The sequence below is a fragment of the Miscanthus floridulus genome, chromosome 19 (genome assembly GCF_019320115.1).
Source record: "Miscanthus floridulus cultivar M001 chromosome 19, ASM1932011v1, whole genome shotgun sequence".
Lineage (NCBI taxonomy): Eukaryota > Viridiplantae > Streptophyta > Magnoliopsida > Poales > Poaceae > Miscanthus > Miscanthus floridulus.
This window is the reverse complement of record NC_089598.1, coordinates 7,656,437-7,670,981: the sequence shown is the minus strand read 5'-3', so window position 1 is coordinate 7,670,981 and position 14,545 is coordinate 7,656,437. Positions and strand designations below refer to the sequence as shown.

At 42.0% G+C, this 14,545-nt stretch overlaps 1 protein-coding gene and 1 long non-coding RNA gene across 15 annotated transcripts; both read right to left on the bottom strand.

Moving 5' to 3' along the window:
* Positions 1-3,990: 3,990 nt before the first annotated feature.
* Positions 3,991-6,668, bottom strand: LOC136525267 (uncharacterized). 2 transcript variants are annotated; one of them, XM_066518271.1, is made up of 4 exons: positions 6,428-6,668; positions 4,992-5,098; positions 4,555-4,917; positions 3,991-4,466 (listed from the first exon to the last, which is right to left on the bottom strand). In XM_066518271.1, exons 1-4 carry the CDS (start codon positions 6,492-6,494, stop codon positions 4,140-4,142), a joined length of 864 nt encoding a protein of 287 aa, XP_066374368.1. In that variant the 5' UTR covers positions 6,495-6,668; the 3' UTR covers positions 3,991-4,139. The 2 variants fall into 2 exon arrangements, with proteins under 2 accessions (XP_066374368.1, XP_066374369.1); XM_066518272.1 differs by lacking the exon at positions 4,992-5,098.
* Positions 6,669-7,503: 835 nt separating this feature from the next.
* Positions 7,504-14,336, bottom strand: LOC136528016 (uncharacterized). 13 transcript variants are annotated; one of them, XR_010776968.1, is made up of 13 exons: positions 14,147-14,336; positions 13,005-13,069; positions 12,501-12,872; positions 10,454-10,585; positions 10,271-10,339; positions 9,905-10,073; positions 9,190-9,404; positions 8,994-9,114; positions 8,850-8,891; positions 8,569-8,680; positions 8,383-8,472; positions 7,691-8,068; positions 7,504-7,622 (listed from the first exon to the last, which is right to left on the bottom strand). It is a non-coding gene; the product is annotated as an uncharacterized lncRNA (long non-coding RNA). The 13 variants fall into 13 exon arrangements; XR_010776975.1 differs by lacking the exon at positions 10,271-10,339 and having other exon boundaries at positions 9,905-10,057; positions 12,501-12,716; positions 12,806-12,872; positions 14,147-14,335; XR_010776974.1 differs by lacking the exon at positions 10,271-10,339 and having other exon boundaries at positions 9,905-10,057; positions 12,501-12,716; positions 12,811-12,872; positions 14,147-14,335.
* Between the last annotated feature and the right edge of the window lie 209 nt (positions 14,337-14,545).

Sequence of the window (14,545 nt, the reverse complement as noted above, 5' to 3'; positions counted from 1 at the left end):
TTCTTAACTCAGGTATGTAATAAACTTCAGTAAGTACTTTATGACCCTCAAAGCGATCTTGCATTACTACTGAGCCCATACCTCTGATTCTGACGCTGGAGCCGTCGCCAAACTTGACTGTTCCTCGAACACTTGTATCAATCTGCGTCAGAGCTGATAGCATACCTGTCATATGATTGCTGGCGCCGGTGTCAAGCACCCAGACACCATCAGGGACGTCCACCGGCACGACCTTCTCCTCCATCAGGTGAACACACTGAGATGACCCGTGCACGACGTCGCACGTGGCCAGCATCAGTGCGCCAGCCTGATCACCGCCGCCGATGGCGACGTTGGCCTCCGGCTGGACCTGTTCTTTCTTCTTGTCTTTCTTGGGGCGTTTGCAGTCTTGCTCCCAATGACCGTAGATGCCGCAGTTGCGGCACCGGCCTTTGCGACGCGGCGTGCCCTCGGAGGTCAACTTGACCGGCTTCGAGGCACCGCCGTCAGTTCGTGCCGCCGTCTTGTTCTTTGGAGCGCCGCCGCCCGATCCGCTTCCTCCGGGCTTGTACCCAGATTGGAAGCGATGCTTGTTCTTCTCCAACCAATCCTCTTCGGCAAGCATGAGTCTCCCCATCTTGTCGGTGACGTGTTCAGTCTTGTCGTCGAAACGCTCCTCCGCCGCGCGCAACCTCCCGATCAGCTCTTCCACTGTCAGGGTCTTCAGATCGACGAACATCTCGATGGAGACTACCACCTGCGTGAAGCGAGGTGGCACCACACGAAGAAATTTCTTCACTACGCGGACATCATCGATGTTCTCGCCGAGGGTTTTCAGGTTGCCGACGAGATTGGTGATGCGCATGCCGAAGTCGTCGATGGATTCGCCCTCTTTGAAGGCGATGTTCTCGAATTCCTTCAAGAGCCTCTGGGCGTTCACCTCCTTGACTCGATCCGCGCCGATCCGCATCGTCTTCACTGCCTCCCACGCCTCCTTCACCGTCGCCTTCCTCCCCAACGACTGCCACATCTCCTTCAGGACTGAGCGCAGGAGCGCGCTCATCGCCTGCCGATCTTGTGCGCGCTTGACGCCGGTACCTAGGTCGATCACCCCCCAGATCTCGAGCGCCTCGTAGTTGCACTGCATCAGCATCGCCCATTCGGTGTAGTTGTCCGTGGTCAGCATTGGCCAAAGGAGAGAGCTCTCCTTGACGCCGCCGCTGCTGTTGGAAGTCTGGGCATCGCCCATGGTGGTTGGTGGTGGCGTTCGCGAGGGTATGACGAACTTCTTCCGCGGTGGCTCTCTCGGTGGGCTCACACTACCGTCGTATTGCATAAACCACGCTCTGATGCCAGAATGTTGGAACCGATGGCGTGAGCACACGAACACGAGAGAGAGAGAGCGAGCAGTTTTTCACTGCGAAATGGCGCAGCTTGTTTGATGCATTCAACTTGGCCTTTCTAGGCTCTGATCCGCATCCCCCGCCATGGTTGGGCGCTGCACGGTGTGCCGTCATTCTCGGTCACCCGTGCGACATGCACGGCGTGCCAGCCATGGCGGGGAGGTGCCTAAAGACGCGGTCCTAGCGTGCTCGTGTGCAATCACCGAGCACCTAAGATTCTACGCTGTTACAAACATGATGTTCAACTGGAAATGAAACAAACTAATGCACCTAACATGGATACATATACTGACACGATTACAGGAACCTTGATCAACAGTTCTCCCGGTAAGGTTTAGCAGATTACCCTTCTAGCATGGAATTCGCGCAGCGACTGAATCGATCAGGTACTGCTCATCTGGTTTCTGCAACCTGTAGAACTGACAGTGGGATGCCAAGGTATCGACATGGGAAATTGGGAATTCAGCAACCGGGCACGCCATCAATTCTGAAACCACTGCAATCATGTGTGGCGGGCAGCAAATGGGGGTTGCAACGCATTTGTCCAGATTGGTAATAGGCCTTATGTTTCCCCAAAGATGAGAAGAGCTTCCTTCAGTGCAATTAGATCCTCTGCTGTTGTACTGATGAGAACAACCAAATCATTCACGTAAATTACACAACATGATTAATTAATATCCAACCACAGCTGTTTGACTTGAGCACTAATTTATTAAAGCCTTAATACAATGTAGAGAATCTCAAATAGCACTAAACAAACTAAACCTACAATGCACTTAAACACAAAAAGGATTTCGCGACCAATGCCAACTAAAATAGACAAATTCTTCGTCAGTTCTTTATCAATGGGCTTCTTCGACTAGTTCAATTCTTCATGCACTGCACTGTCATCAACCTCCTCGGCCGATTTTACACGTGTTACTCACTCTTCCTCCCAGTACCAACCTTTACATCCAATATCGTACCATCCCACTGAAATTAGGACACGAAATCAAGAACTTCTAAACAAAATCATCACAAAAAATAGCTACACACCATAAAAATCGGCCAAAAGAAAGAGAACTAACATTGTGATCTGGACACTTGTATAAGATGCGGCCCTAGTTGGGACACTCTTTCTTCACTTTGTACTCCAACATAGTCTTCTTCTTACACTCGCCGCACACAATGAGAGGGAGGTCCGTCCTTAGTCGCTCACGAACCCCATGCGAGGGTGAGGACCTGGACGGGGACACCATCTAGCTACTCTATACTCATTTTGATCAACTACTATAAGTAAACCACATCAACATATGCAAACTATCAAGTAAATTTCTCAATCCAAAATGTCATATAAATAAAAAAAAATGACCATTATTCCCAATCTAACCTCCCCCAATTTCTCCATTCTTAAACCATGAAATGAGCCTAGCAATAAAAGGCGGATACTCATAATGATCAACTACTATAAAATTTCTTTTTCTACGTGTGCAAACTATCAAGTAAATTTAAGCTCAAATGACGAATAAATAAAAAAAACTCCATTATTTCCAATCTAAAAAAACTCGACCCGCTGGGGTAAGATACCCCCGAGCATTCTGGCTAACAAGAAAACCTTCTCACACAGGTCGAGAAAACCTCCGAACCTCTATCCCACACATACACAGCGGTAACGCAGCTCCCGTGAGACTGGGCTGGCCTTAGACCTGTGCTTTGGGGGGGGGGGGGTTCGAACTCTGGCCGACAAGGTGCAAAGCGCACAGCCAGACCAATTGGTCTAGCGTTCGCTTGTGTATTTCCAACATCTAAAAAACCCATAAATTTATCTATTTCTAAATCATGAAACAACTATGCTAGCAATGGAAGATGAGAGGATGAAGTTACTAACCTTTAGAGCCTTAGAACGGATGGAGCAATGAACGCTTCACAAATCATCCAAGCATGAACACCTTCTCCCAAGCAAGAACAAAGAGCTTCAAATGCTGGCTGGCTCAGGCTGGGGAGGAAGAAAGGTAATATATAGCTTGGATATTTAGTATCGGTTGGTGACTCTAAACGGGACTAAAGGTGCGCCAGACCTAACCTTTAGTCCGGGTTGGAGCCACCAACCGGTTCTTAAGGTCCCTTCTGGGCCAGCTTGCAGAGCTAGCCGTTGGACCAGTTAGAAAGGTTGATATATTGACTTTAATGATACAAATTTTGATTTATAGAACTACCGTTCTAAGGCTGGCCATAGAATAACTTATTTTGTGGCCACTTTGCGTTACGTAATGATTTGGAGATGATATTAACTCCTTATTACTATGTGATTTACTATAAATATCTCTTTGTGTTATAGTAACATAACTATGGTAAATATGTATTTACTTTATCATAAATTAGCATAAAATTATCTTAAGTAGAGGTGGCTATAGAATAATTTATTGTGTTGCTGCCTGCTGAATATACTCTCCCTATATTTATATGAATTTTGATATATTGACTTTGGTGGTATGAGTTTTTATATATTCCGGCTTGTCTAAATGGTATGAAAATTTCTACGGTAGACTTAGTTCAACCTCTAATTACTTTGTACTGTCATGCAGAAATTTATTTAATAAGTAGAAAAAAGCAAACCATCTCTGGAAAATCCAAAACATATATACAACATAATGAAACTTAAACTTAGGTGTTCTAGTTATGATACAAATTATAATCGATACATGAATTACATGAAAATAAACATAAGCCATACAAACTTAATTAAACAAACCATACAAACCTAAGTAAACATAAACCTTATAAACCTAATGAAGTTTTCTTTTTTATATAGTCATAGTAATGTATGTCACGGATTGTGTAACGGCGGTCAATGTCTATGTATTTCAATGCCCACATTAGTGCACTCTCTCTTGCCTCACAAACCCGAAGACATGGTTGTCCGTAGATGTAACCTACTGCCAAACTTTTAGAGGCCAACTCCAGAGTAAGTTTCAGGCGGTACTGGTATCCACCTGTAGTATCCACATACCCATCATAGTCGCAACAGTACCCCAGTTGCTCAATAGCTTGCTCTAGAATGGCTTGCAAGCCACATGCAGCATAAGTATAATTATTGAGTAAAATCTGCAAGCAGAGAAAACAAAAAAAAATCAGAGAACGTTCATATAATAATAATAAATAAACACAACTTTGATATTATACACGACTTTACCACATCGATTTGGTTATCTTTAGCAATCCTTTTGCTTACTTTCGCCACGTCCGAACTACGCTCTAAATCCCAAATTTTGAACAATGAGTAATCAGGCACTTGATAGCCAATACGCTTGAGTTTCCGTAAACATTTCCTCACGGTATTGAACTCCGCATCTATCTGGTTCGGCTTCGGTTGTCCCTTGAGATCGACTTTTTTGCGCTCCCCTGCTGTTACACCCCTAGTAGGGATGTCAAAGGCGATATTACACCTCCATTCCTGATGCCCTTCAGCATTCACGACCTCACTTGTCGTAACATTGATGTCCAACACTTCGAGAAACCACAGTGCATATTTCAGCCAACGGGTTGCGGATATAGTCTGCGACATATGCAACAATTATATTATCAATGAGTGTATATATGAAAAACTTAGATGGTGAAAATATTTCATACTATGGCTGGATCTGGGAACTGCGGAACAGCCATATTTGGCTCGAATGGCATATCAGCAGGGTTGAAACCTGACGGATATGGCGGGGGACGTTCGCCATTTATCATACCTGATAAAATTAAAAAATGTCCAAATAAATATAGAGCCCCATATAAATACTATGCAATATATTAAAGAAATATATATTAAATGTGCCAAGATATATATGAGCCAAGTCAACTTAAACATTTTGCACCATTTTGCACTAAAGCTCATTAAATACACTAATGTGTCCAAACATTCTTGCGTGTTAATAGAATGAATATATATTAAATGTGCCAAGATATATATGAGCCAAGTAAACTTAAACATTTTGCACCATTGCACTAAAGCTCATTATACACTAATGTGTCCTAACATTCTTGCGCGTTAACAGAATTAATGTCTTAAATAAATTTTACTAAAAGTATATATATATATATATATATATATATATATATATATATATATAAACATTTGTGGTGGCACCCTACGTGCTGGCACATAATTTATTTTAATTAATTATTAACTTTTATCAAGAACTAATGTTAAGGTTTATGTAAAATGTTGAAAAAATGCTGACCGGTAAAGATAACAACAAAGATATAGAAATCATTACAAATGTTTAGGGTTACGTAGAAATGACGTATAAATAAAAAATCACCATTATTCCTAATTAAAAAACCATAAATTTCTCAATTTCTAAGCCATGAAATGAGCTACACTAGCAATAAAAGATGAGAGGATGATGAGGTTGCTAGCCTTTAGAAGCTAGAATGGAAGGAGGAATGAACTCTTCACAAATAGCCCGAGAGCAAGAACAGATCAATAGAACAGAGAGCTTCAATAATGGTTCTGGATGGCTCGAGCTGGGTAGGAAGAAAGGTGGATATATAATGTGGACATTTAGTCTTGGTTGGTGACTCAGTCTGTGACTAAAGGTCACCCTCTAGTCCTGGTTGAAGCTAAGAACCGAAAGGGGACCTTTAGTCCGGTTGGTGGCTCCGACCGGCACTAGAGGGTGGCCTTTAGTCCCAACTCAATCGAGACTAAAGGTCCCTTCTGCAAACGCTTGTGGTGCTAACCGTTGGTCCTGAGACAAATCGAGCCTAACTCTAGCCAGGACTAAAAATAAAAACCGAAGGTCGGTTCTGTACTAGTGATACACCCAGAAATAGAGGGAGCTGAGTATATATGTTTGGGGCGCTGAGTACTATATGCGCGTCCACAAAACACGGACTGAAGGTGAGGAACTAGAGCCGAAAGGTAAAAGGATGACAGGAAGCCTTCTTTGTACCCTAGAACAGGAGTACAAAGAATAAGATGCATGCTAGTTCTCACTAATATATTACTTACTCTTATAACTAGCTACAACACAGCTGTTCTTGTTCTAACTATTACCGCGAATCTTCCGTGGTACCTGGTGGTTCATCTGGCGTCATAGGCACCGTTAGCCCTGGGACGATGGAAGCATCAGTAGGCTCCATGCTCTGGATCTGTGGTGTACTCCTCTACGATTGATTGCGTTGATGAGAGATATACGGTCATACGGACCGTAACGCACTGGCCAGCGTATCAACGCAACAAACTAGCTAGAGTAGGGGATATATATATGGAGCGAGCCAGCCAGGGCGGTGGCTCAGCGAAGGGGGCAGCGCCATGGCCACTCTACCCAGTGATTCATAAAATAAATCAAGCTAATAAAGTTATTCCACCACCGAGTGCGCGGTGCGTCCGTGCCATCCGAGCGGGGTTTTATAGGGGAAACCCACTCCTGCCGTCCTGCGACGCATCATGCATGGAAAATACTTGCGCCCGGGGGCAGCCAAGATACGGGGGAATTTGGAACTGGTGCCGAATCGCAAAAGGCTCCTCCGCCGGCGTGGGGAGGAGAAGTAATTGGGCGATGACGCCAGGAACTCGCAATTGGCAGAATTGGATCCACCTGGGATTTCAATTCCCAACTGCTTTGGGGTTGGGTTGGGTTCGGTGCGTGCGTGTCTCTCATCCCATTTCCATCTTGTGTTTTTCTCTTCGATCTGATGATGATGAAGGGAGGGCACACGCTTTGTTTCCTCCCCCGTTCGTCGATGATCCGACGGCTGCGTTTGACCTATTTTTCCGGCTTTTTCGGCTGGAAAGGCACGCCGCAAGAGGAATCCAGTTTCGTGATGACGCGGCATTCCATTCCAACTCTTTAATCCGTCGCCACAACTCCTTCTGTGAACCGATCCGATCTCTGTATAAACCATCAGTACGTAGTAACTGTTTTTAACGTTATTATGCCACGTACGATACAACTCACCAAATGTATAGTATCACTACGTTATTTCTTAGGAGCCTCTAAACAACTAATTGTGTTATATACTACATCCATCCACAAAAGAATGCAGTTCTCGCTTTTTGGGGAGTCGAACAGTTTGAACTTTGACTAAAGTTACATAAAAAAAAGTATTAACATTCATGATATAAAATAGGGATTTGCTATATTTCAGATGCCTGGAACATTGGTTCTATTCAGGCGACGGTTTCTGGCCATCAGATTGTTTTGAACGGTCCAAATCTGTTAACAGTTGTTTCTGTACACCGCAATCATAACGGGTCCGCGAAAAAACCTGTTAGGAACATTAGATCCTGCCGGGTCCGTCAAACTTTACAGGGCACATAAACCGAATACTGCTACCTGAAGTGGGTGCTCATTTGAGCCAGAATGCAACTATTAGCCCAATAAAATAGCCGTACAAGCACAAATATGTCACTGCATCCTCCAGCAAAAAAGAAACAGATCCAATAAAGTACAGATCGGGAAAGCACCTAACAAGAGAAAGAGAGCGAAAATCAGTGAAAAATACACAAAAATACAAGATTGGACAAGATCTGTCAAAGAAAAAGGTACTAATCTGTTGTTTTTTGTCATGTGTTCACTTCATCTCCTTTGTTCTATAAACTTCTCTAACTTGGTTCTTCAAAATGTGGAAAGGGATTCGGTCTGCATTGCTATATGTCTATGCTTCATGATTGGGTTTAGGGGATTGATAATTGATGATTTCTGATGAACACTCTGTAGTTATACAAGGGAAACCATATTAGAAATTACATAATAAAAATGAAGTCAAAAGCATTTGTGAAGGAAACAATGCAACAGTAGAAATATGTCTTCATTGATAAGGAAATTGCACATTTGAATTAGTGCAACTTTATGTACTTAAAAGTGCAATTACTTCTGTTTGGCAAAACTACATTGTGTCTCAACAGTTAAGCTGTTTACAAGGCACCAAAGAACTTAAAGTAACGAAGACAGGCCCAAACAAAATTTGCTTGCATTAGGCTCTGTACAAACTGTTTACAAGCATGCTAAACAAGATTTGTACTCACTTTATCTTGGATGAATGGATTTGCTGAGTTCACTAAAAGATAGTTGATAATAGCAGCCTTCTTGGAAAGAATTGCTTTGTGAATCGCACACTTGTCATATCAGGTTCCAGACAGATTCAGAGGAAGCAGTGAAATATCACCAAATGTTTACTGAGTGCAAATAGATTGGAAGTGTTTGATTTCTACCTCAGGCTTCATATCTCGGTGAACTAACCCAGGCAGATGACACTCTGCAGCCACTTTCAGCATTTGGCGCACAACTGCTGTAGCATCTTTCTCACTATAACGGCTATTCTTTCTGTCCAAAGGAACACACCATTTAGTAATGAACCTTATACCAGCAACTACAAATCAAACGAAGCAGACAAACAAAATAAAGCAATCTGATTTTACAGCACAAAATCTAGAATTTTAATGACAAAGACTGAGATACAGGAAACAAAGAGATGGACATCCTGTCTCCTTACTTGGCCAAAATTCGGTGCAATAGTTCACCACCCTCACATAGTCTGCAAAAATAGAAGGTAAGACTTAAGAGTTGTGTATAGGAACATTTATTTGAAATCACATGATCAAGAGCTCAGAGTGTGATAACGGAGAAGGGATCACACCTGCTTTGGTCTGAGCTTGAACTTCTTGCCTCCAATAGTGAACACAATGTCAGGCATGGACCCAAAGACTGGCACAGACCACGGCTGATTCTCCCATGGGACTAGATAGACGCTCGCAAAGCTGTCATAATGAAATAGTTAAGCAAAGTACTAAGTGGTACAGAAACGCCCTGCACTAAATGTTAGTTAACCACACCTGATTAATGTAGTTCAGGATGAGCTTATGTGTCTTGTTCTGGGCAAGTTGGTTCTGCATCGATACCACAGGCATTGCACATTGGATCATAGCCCAGGCATCTCACAGATGAACAGGAAGGAAAATGTAAAGCTTAAGTCATATAGCCCCTTTTGCCGCCCCAGAAGGTGAGCTCCAGAACAGGAACATTGTGAGCATGGTAGATTCCAGAACCACTGTGCTTGTTGACAAAATACACAGGTTCAAACATTTATACATAAAAAGAACACAAATTAAAAGTTAAATAGGCAAATAGTGTATACGTGCAGAATATATAGATCAACTAGCAGAAAAACGAGAATATGAGGCAAAATGGTTCAACACCAATATATTGCATATGCTCAGAACTACAATTATGGTGCCTGATAGTTGCAATTTTCATTATTGCTCATTGCAATTTTGTAATCAATGTTTTATTTGTTTGGTTTTCATCAACAGCAGATATTAATAGGAACAGAGCACTTCAAAATTCAATAGTATACTATCGATGCATTTTATTTCTATAGTACTGCACCAACACCAACACAACAAGCAGAGGTCTTGTTGATTCCTCTGCTTCGGGTCCGTGTGCCACCATCTAGCACCAAGGACGATCCGAAAAGGCATAGGATCTCAAATCGACCCTGCCAAATCAACAATAAAGCACAGGGGTACAAAACTAAAAAAAAGGGCATACCTAATGCAGAGAGCTCCCGCTCTATGCGGGGTCTGGGGATGGGTGTCAGTGGCAAGCCTTACCCTCGCCTGTGCAATGCGAGGAGACCGCGACTCGAACCCGGAACCTTCCGGTCACAGGCGGTAAGACTCTACCGCTTGCACCAGGCCCGCCCTTCAGGGGTACAAAACTAAATAAGAACAAAATAATCAAAGTATACATGAACAATTCCATGAAAAATAGAAATTATCTTGTATAGTATGGCCTGCACTGCAGCCTCAAACAAGGATATAACCCCAACCTTGGACTGAAAGCAGACGTCCTCAACATACTTAACTAAGAGAAAGTGTGAAAACAAATACCTCCTTTTATGATTTTTTTTCTGACCTTTGATAGCAATACTTCAGTTGTAACATGCAAGCAATCCAACTATCCAGGCAAATGCTACCATCAAACCTTTTGTTTAATTTGGACAGTGGGCAAACATTTGTATTCAAATATGCAACAAGAGAAGAACAGAACACATACATGAAGTAGTTTTTAGGCAAATGATAACCATCAACAACATACCTCATATGTACCCACACCACCAGACTCTGAATCTTGGAGAAGGGTTGTTGTAGAAACAGCTCCAGTTGCTGAAATGATGCACACTGGCCTTGGGCCTTGTTGTGAGAAGTCCATTATTCTGGCAGCAACGTCCTGCACAAAGATTCAGTGATATCAAAGCAACTTCCTGCAAACATCAACGCAGGCAGAATTGTACAGACTTCCTGCAAACATCAACGCATGCAGAATTGTACAGAGTAAAAACAAAAGCAAGCAACTGATCAAGTAGGAGACAGAGAGAGTGTAAGTATAGCAAACCAAAATTGTTAAGCTCCTACATCTACAGCATGTGTGATTTTGTGAAGTGATCACTGATAACACAGGTACAGATCAAAAGATAAAACAAATATAGGACTATAGGTGTTCTGTAAACAGCTAACACATTCATTGATTTGTTCTATGCGCTCAGAGAAAAACATTCTTAGCACAGGACAAAAGATTGGAAAATACTTAGCTTCCACAGGAAAAAAAAAATCAAAACAATTGTACAGCTCACGTGCATCGTCCTAACCAATCATCATTTTCTAATGTCATTGAGAAACCACAATCCATTATCAACCCTATCATCCAGAGCAAGGGTGTGTTAGCACAAATCATAAGAGACAATTTTTTTTCTATGAAATGATAAGGACAAAAATTGGTGTGTGCTGGCACAAATCACAAAAAATAAACTTCAATATGTGTTAGCACAGATCACAATAAACATTTTTTTTCTATGTAAGGACAAGGACAAAAATGAGATGTGTGTTGGCACAAATCAGAATTAACAAAGTTCATGAAGTGTTAGCACAAATCACAAGAGACAATTTTTTTTCTATGAAAGGACAAGGACAAAAACTTGGCTTGGGCAAGCACAAATTACAATAAACAAAGGAAAATGTGAGCTAGCCCAAATCACAAGAGGCATTTTTTTTTCTATGAAAGGACAAGGACAAAAACTTGGTGTGGGCAGGCACAAATCACAATAAACAGATGAAAAGGTGTGTTAGCACAAATCACAAGAAATAATTTTTTTCTATGAAAGGACAAGGATAAAAAAGAGGTGTGTTGCCACAAATCACAATTAACAAAGTTCAAGATGTGTTAGCACAAATCAACTTATTGCATATTATGACAACTACAATTGCGGTGCTACATACTAACAATTTACACTAGTACTCATTGCAACTAATGATATTTGTGTTTGATTTGTTTGTTTGTCATGAACAGGAGAGTTCCACAGCACTAGTGACCTACAACTGCTATGGACAAGAACAACAAAGAAAAGAAATGAATGTGAGTTCCCAAAATATGTGGGCAACACCAAAATATTATAGTTTTATTGTAATGATGAATGCAAAAAATTGCATGTTATAATGTCACAGGAGGATCAAGCTATATATTGTCACAGGGAGGGACAAGCTACAGGAGCCTTACATGGACTTACACCAACACCAGTGCCAATATAGGTGCATACAGTTTTTTAATATTGTTATTAATCCCTGAAACTATATAGGTGAATAGGAGCCTTTAAAATTCTTTGCGAGAAATTAAGGCCTATATCCCCAATTATAACCCAAACAAATTAATTAATCACTAATTAACCAGCTAACAAAAAATTCTAATTAGCATGCGAAAATGCAGGAAGAAGTTAAAGATCACAAGAAAAACTTTGTGCACTGTTTTCAATTTTGAACACACTAAACTTTCACAGTAGCAGCCGTGTAAATCTCCTAATGCAAACAAATTAGCTCAAGTAGTAATCATTAGCAGGTAATTCTTTTCACTATAGCATGATGGTGACTACACAAAGTGGCAGCACGTTGATGCAAATCAAGGCAAAGGAACTAGTGCTTACTCCGTAGACAAGAAGACAAGAAAATGATTTCAGTCACAACGAAAACTCATGGTGCAGTACTTAACTCACAGAGCTGCTACTCTGAAGATTCTAATCTGAACATTGAACAGACTGCCTGTGCAAGCAAACGGAAATAGCAGCCAGCTGTAGACGCACTGCTTACCTCCTTACCTGATTGTCGAAGTGCAGCTGCTGTCTCTGTCCTACTACTTCCCAACTGAGCCAAAATTGTTGCTGTTGTTGTCTTACTCGACCCGGTGGACTGAAAGCAAGAGCCGGCACCACATGGTTTCCTATCGGACTGATCAAGTACACTGCCCAATAGCTATTTCAATCTCTGTCTGAACTGAATATCTGGAACACCGCGCAGCTGAAATGGTGCAGTTCCTAGTAACCAAAGAAGGAACCATTGCACATTGGAATTAGCAGGACACTGGCTATCAATGCAAACTGAAATAATTCAGATGAACAAGTACTAAACCCAAGACGCTGCTATCTGAAACATCTGGTGAGAGAGCTGCAAACACGCAAGCCAAATTGTTGCTGAAAGAATACAGGCAGGCCTGTGTCAGACAGCTACAGAACAATAAACAGAGCAGCTCGAACTACGCTAGAATTTTTCAAAGGAGATTGAAATGAACACTGACTGCAAGAAAATTTGTACAGCATCCTCACCTCATCGTGGCAATATAGGTGCATACAGTTTTTGAATGAGATATGTCTCCTGCGTAAAGTGATCCCTGAGACTAAGGTTTATGAGCAACGTAGCAAAGAAAGAACTCAACCATATAGGTGCATACAGTTTTTGAATATTGTTATTAATCCTACAAAATATCAGAACCACAACATATTCCTGGAAGGCAACAAAAAACTGAAAGAGCAAAGTAAAACAATAGAAATCTCAAATTTATTTCAATAACTAATATGAATTTCTTATGAAGGGACCTTATCAGAAACTTGTGCTATAAGACAATCTATATCCATGGCATCTGCCTGAGTTGTGTACAGGCAGAACACCTCAAATATTTTTACAAATATCAGGTAAGGAAGAAATGTACATGAATCTTTTACATTCTTTATGCAGGCTCAGGTCATCAGAACTGACCCAAAGATATAGTGTTCAGCCAACCCTTTTCACGTGAACGATAATCAAAAGCAAAGTTATGGTAAAATTTTAAATTGTCGGTTGCCGCAGCCAACTCCAATACTTGACGCCTAATCACCCATAGTGAGGCACAAACAGAAGGGGTAATTCACTGCATTTGATAATACAACTTGCACATCTAACTGCAAAGGGCAAGAAGGAAATCAAAGCATGACCTCCAACAAATGTTGAATGGATTGCACAAAGCATACATCACCAACACACCTCTCCATCTCCACCACTCATCCGGCCAATACCACTAAAAAAATCAGCACACCTCTCCACCACTCCGTCTGTATCCTTTGCTTCCCAGTTCTAACCCCTTTTCCACAGGGGAATACAGAAACCAAGCAAAAAGAGGTAACGGGTGCTTGCTGTTGAGGGAGAAATGAATCAACGAGTGACTCGCTAGATCAGCAGGGTAAGAAAGAAGAACCAGATCTACACAATGCGACCCTGTATATTTGCACACTACACCAAAATCGCTAATCCCAACCTTACTGGAAAAAAGGTCCATCCCCGTGCCCTCCTCAAAATATGATTTCAACCAATCGAAGACGAAATCAACACCCAATCAGGAAATGGGATCGAGTACACACAAGCAACAAGTGATTCAGCAACGATGAACAAGGAGGAAGGAGATGCAGCCACCCCACAGAACATAGAGCGTCACCTGAGATGGGGATTTCGCCGGTAAAATCGCTTCGCCACGGCGACGATGCGGCAAATCACCGGAAAAATCGCCCTGTCGCCATGACCTGGGTGAAGTCGCCTCAGATTCCTTTCGTGTCTGAAGGGCGCACGGTTTGAGGCAAACAAAAAAAAAATCGAAGAGGTGTCGGCAGTGGGCACAATTAGGACCGGGTCAAGGATGTGTTAACGGGTCTCATTTCTATTGAATTGAATCACATCCGGATCGTATACAACCCAACAGAGACCTTGAGGCTGCGCGCGCGATCGCGTCGCCTGAACAACTCACACAGATCAGGCGACTGTAGTATAGGAAAAGTGTATAAAATAAGTATGATTAGATTAGTCATAGAATATATTTTTTATGGATACCATAATTACG